The 4,794-nt window shown below is 37.4% G+C and overlaps 1 protein-coding gene across 1 annotated transcript in view; it reads right to left on the bottom strand.

Moving 5' to 3' along the window:
• Positions 1 to 4,794, bottom strand: part of SPINK5 (serine peptidase inhibitor Kazal type 5) — a 106,460-nt gene that overhangs the window by 64,007 nt on the left and 37,659 nt on the right. Inside the window, exons 6-8 of the mRNA XM_007943647.1 lie at positions 3,679 to 3,742; positions 2,552 to 2,679; positions 553 to 619 (exon numbers count right to left, since the gene is read on the bottom strand). Coding sequence (XP_007941838.1) covers positions 553 to 619; positions 2,552 to 2,679; positions 3,679 to 3,742 — 259 coding nt within the window. The remainder of the gene's footprint in view (positions 1 to 552; positions 620 to 2,551; positions 2,680 to 3,678; positions 3,743 to 4,794) is intronic.

Raw genomic sequence — 4,794 nt, 5'->3', positions numbered from 1 at the left:
GTTCAAACCCACCAGCCACTCCTCGTAAGGAAGGTTGGGCAATCCTACTTCCTTAGTGATAACTGCCTCGGAAACCCAAGGAGGGGTCGCTAGGAGTCGGGCCGACTCAATGGCAAATAGCAACAAATCTTTACAGAAGCAGACTGCCTCATCTTTCTCTTGCAGTGATTGGTGGGTCCCAACTGTCAGCCTTTCTGTTAGCAGTGGTTTGTATTAAGAATTACACCACCAGAGCTCCTAGCCAAAATATTATCTTACACAGATAGTATACCAGTAGTGATTAAACAGAAATTAGTTTCTTGCAAAACAATCTGCTTTGCAAACAAGGGGAAAAATTGTATAATTTGAACCTTAGATGACAAATGCTGTTTTTACTCTGAATCTAATAAGTAATAATGTAGGAATAGTCAATTTGGGAAATTTTGAAATTAAGAGAAAAAATAAACGTAATAATAAAAGACAAGGACATTACTGCATTACTTCAAGAATTCAAGTACAAGTATGTTAATATTTATGGCCACCAGAACCAAATTGTATTGGTAAGTCATTTACCTTTTCAGCATTTCGTGGAATTCTGGTTTCACCTCCTTGTTTGGCTTTTTCTTCAGCTTCTTTTAAACTGTTAAGAAAAGTCAACATTTTTTGGTCAGTGTATGATTCAATTATATGTTTAGTGTTTGATCCTTGGCTAAGTACTTGTGTATCCTTTGCCATAACTTGTTGAAACTGATCCACTTACATGAGACAAGCATTTTCTTGTCTTGAATGTCTGAGTCAGAGAAATTGCCAAAGATAAGGAAGGGTGTGTAACTGACTCATTGACAGTCAATTAAAGGCTTTGTTCTGTAAAACTTGATGGGTGTGACACTTTGATTGACAAACAGAAGATTGTCAGGAAAATTCCCTTTAACAGGCCCAACCAAGAGCTTCAAACAATGCTTTGACAAGGGTGAAACCAAATAGAGCATTTGAGGTATTGTTATCCACACCCTTATGTATATAGCTTTTTATAACTTGTAAAGTATTTGTTTCCATTCTCCCCACCCTCCAAGAGCATGGTTGTTAATAAAAGCTACATTTGCATTGAGCTTCTCAACCCTTTCATATATATTATCTAATTTTAGTGTCATCCTGAAGATAAACCCAAACCAAATTCATTGTCATCCAGCCAACTTCAACTCAGACTGACCCTATAGGTCAGAGTAGAACTGTCCCATTAAGTTTCCAAGGCTGTAAATCTTTACAGAAACAGTCTGCTTCATCTTTCTCCCACAGAGCAGCTGGTGGGTTCAAGCTACTGACTTTTTAGTTAGCAGTCAAATGCCTTCACCACTGCGCTACCAGATCTGCTTATCCTGGAGGCAGGAGTTACTATTTCAATCTATGGATAAAAGAACCAGGAGCTGGGGAGGCAAGATTTCTCTTATTCAGATAGTGCATGAATTGAAACAGGAAACCACAGAATTAGGGCAGGGTTAAGTACTGAAAGTACATGCCTCCTACATAAGAAAGTGGAAATCAGGCTGATTTCCTGTCTGGAACCCTGTTATAATCACTGCTTTGTGAACCTGAAAGGACTTGCCTTTGAATTCTACAATACTTAACTGCAGTTTAAGTTTTTAATAGTTCAGGCAGGTGTGAAGTTTATTGATCTGTTAAATCTTTGTCTGTCCAGCTTTTAAAGATCCAGTGATTGAAAAAGAATGCTTTAAGGCATGCTGACATGTGTACTAGAGAGTCTATACTTTGTCTTACTGCCAGAATATTAAAGACTCATTGAATCATATTCATATCTGGGTCTCCAGTGCCCAAAATAGTGTCAGGTACTCAGGGAAAAATTCTTGAGTGAAAGATTAACCCAGAAAGATTAGTCAGCCTTTTGCACTAATAACGCATTCAGCCTCATGACATTATTAGTACTTTTTAAATTAGACTGTGATTATTCCACAAGGGTCTCTACCTATGCTCAGCGTAAGTCATCTGTCTCTAAATATGACCTCCATTATTCCGTATATAAGTGTTTTCTAAATTTTAGAACTCTGTGCCTTATGAACACTGTGCATTTCCATGTCATTATAATTAGAATAATTTAGAGTCCCAAATTTAATAACTAGCGTAACCAACTTAAGGCCTAATGATACAAGCAATAAATGTTTGACTAGTAAGCTATATGTTGGCAGTCAAAAACTCAGTCAGAGACACAATGGAAGAAAGGCCCAAGGATCTGCTTTCATAAAGATTCCAGCCACAAAAATCCTAAGAAGCAGTTCTATTTTGCACATTCAAGGTCACCAGGAGTCAGAATCTACTCAATGGCAACAAATTTGTTTCGAGTATATCTACCATAGCTACTCCTTTTCAGAAACTTCAGTAGACAGTATGATAAAAGAAAGAAAAGAAACCACTCTGGGAGTAAGATCTAATTATGAAGGCATAAGCTTGCATATTTCATGAAACAGATTTCATCTCTCTGTGGAGTTGTTCTCAGGACAAGAACCAAGTACCAATTAATCATTATCAGGTCCACCTGCTTGGAGATAATATTACTTACAACAGCTCAGCACACATTGCACACTTATTGCCATGCGTCCTCCCATCAGGACCAAGAACAGGATCATTTTCCCTTGTACATCCAAGTCTTCCATCCTTCACATAGGGCCGAAAAGCACTACACACATCCTGATGAACAGAGAAAGGAAGGTGGCATACAATATTCTGATTGTAATTCTTGACTCTGTTTTCAGAAATGTAGAACACTGTGCCTTTCTGACCAATGAGCTCTAGCCCTTAGAGTAATGCCAGCCAGGTAGTAGTAACTCAACTATTGTATAATGCATAAGATTAAGTGTGAAATTCACTCACTTAGTCATTCTACCAACACTGATAACCTACTATATGCCAGAACTAGGAATGGCACAGTTCTTGCCTGAAACATTTAAAATAAAACCAAAAAAACTCACTGCCATTGAGTCAATTCCAACTTTAGTGACCCCCTTTTGGCTTCCAAGGTGGTAACTCTTTACAGAAGTAGAGTGCCCAGTCTTTCTTCTACAGAGTGGCTGGTGGGTTTGAACCTCCAACCTTTTGGTTAGTAGTAAAATGCCTTGGGCACTAAGCCACCATACATTTAAAATGCTCTTATGGAGGTAATGGCAGGCACTACAGGATCATATAGAAAGGGTCCCAAACCTTGACTTAAGAACATCCAGCAAGCAAAAGGCAAGGGTGACGTGTAAGAAATGCTCACTTCCTACTCTTACCATCATAAGCTCACAGACTTTTAGAAGATATTTAATACAAATCTCATATTTGGGTGTGTTAACATAGATTAAGAAACTTCCTAAGATTTCCTAATAGCAAGTGACAATGCTGGAGCTTCAATTCAGGTTAAGTGACAGACTATAGGGTTGTTTCTAATACATATCCTAACATTTTGATCACTTTTTTTTTTAATAGAAAGTAGAAATAGAGCAAAAAAGTTTAACTACCAAAGTAGCCTGCTCCAGAGCTCCTGCTCCACTTACAGGCTTTCAATTGCTTCTTCACATAAACAGGCAGTATTGCATTTCGAGGGGAGCAAGAATTATTTTCTTCCAAATAGCCCACCCCCCAAGAAAGATGAGTTCTTCTGCTTTCTCTTTGAAGTCAGTCTCCTGCATATCCCACCACATTCCTCACCTGCTCAGGATTATTTTTCTCACATTCTCCTTCAGTCTTTATGCCAACTTGGGATCTTGTTTTCCTGGAATGCAGAGTTAGTAAACACAGCAGTTTAATAACAAAGCACTTCTTACCATTCAAACCTAAACTCTCTTAATTTAAGTATGATTCTCCTTTGCTCCTGAATCCAGTGGGCAATCTGACACTCAATGTTAAATAAAAAGAATTACACCAGAATTTAGGGGGAGATAAAATTTCTCTACTTCCATAGTGATACTGCCTCAGAAACCCAAGGAGGGGTCGCTATGAGTGGGGTCCAACTCGATGGCACATAACAACAACAACAAAAAAAATTTCTCCTGGCCTAGAGATGTAGAGAATTATTCATGGTATTCCACACATATGAATGGAACATACAGTTTACCCATAGTGTGTTAGAAAATAAAATCAAATAAAAACCTGTGTATCCTCTGTGTTTCTATTTTCATATTCTGTAACTTGTGGTGACTCTTTGTGAGAGTTGAGAGTGTAATCTTTGAGTCTTTCTCTGAAAATACAGTCATAGCAGTGTGACTGAATTTAGTTGTATTTTGGTGAAGATACTTATTACAAGGAGGGACAAAGCTTGCAAGAGACTGGAAGAATGAATATTTATCATATTCTTTACTAGACTTCTCAAATAATGGTAGCTATATTTGCAAAAACTAAAGAGCAGACAATTCAAGATTGAGGTCAAGCCAGAACCTGCAAAGCAGGTATGCCATGCTGTTGGCATTGAGGGTGGAGAAGAAACAAAATGTGCATAAAATATAGGACAGTAAGATACTTTGACTATTTAGCATAGGTTGAGAACATTGGAAGAAATTCAAGACTAAAAGTCCCAATTACCTACTCTAATATTATAAATTACTGATGATGAAATATCAACTGATGATGAAATCATTCTCCATGAATAGGGATATGTCTATAGATAGATAGATAGACAGACACCCAGACAAATAGATGGGTAGATATGTATGTACGTGTGTGTTTGCATACTTATCTTTCATTGAAACCGAAATAAGAGTATGATAAATTATACAGGTGTTTTGTAAAATACAAAATAGTATGTGTGTTTATATATATATATATTAT

The sequence above is a fragment of the Orycteropus afer genome, unplaced genomic scaffold (genome assembly GCF_000298275.1).
Source record: "Orycteropus afer afer isolate SDZICR_OR568_19922 unplaced genomic scaffold, OryAfe1.0 scaffold00110, whole genome shotgun sequence".
NCBI classification, from domain to species: domain Eukaryota; kingdom Metazoa; phylum Chordata; class Mammalia; order Tubulidentata; family Orycteropodidae; genus Orycteropus; species Orycteropus afer.
The sequence above is the reverse complement of the archived record's forward strand: the minus strand, read 5'-3'. Positions and strand labels throughout refer to the sequence as shown.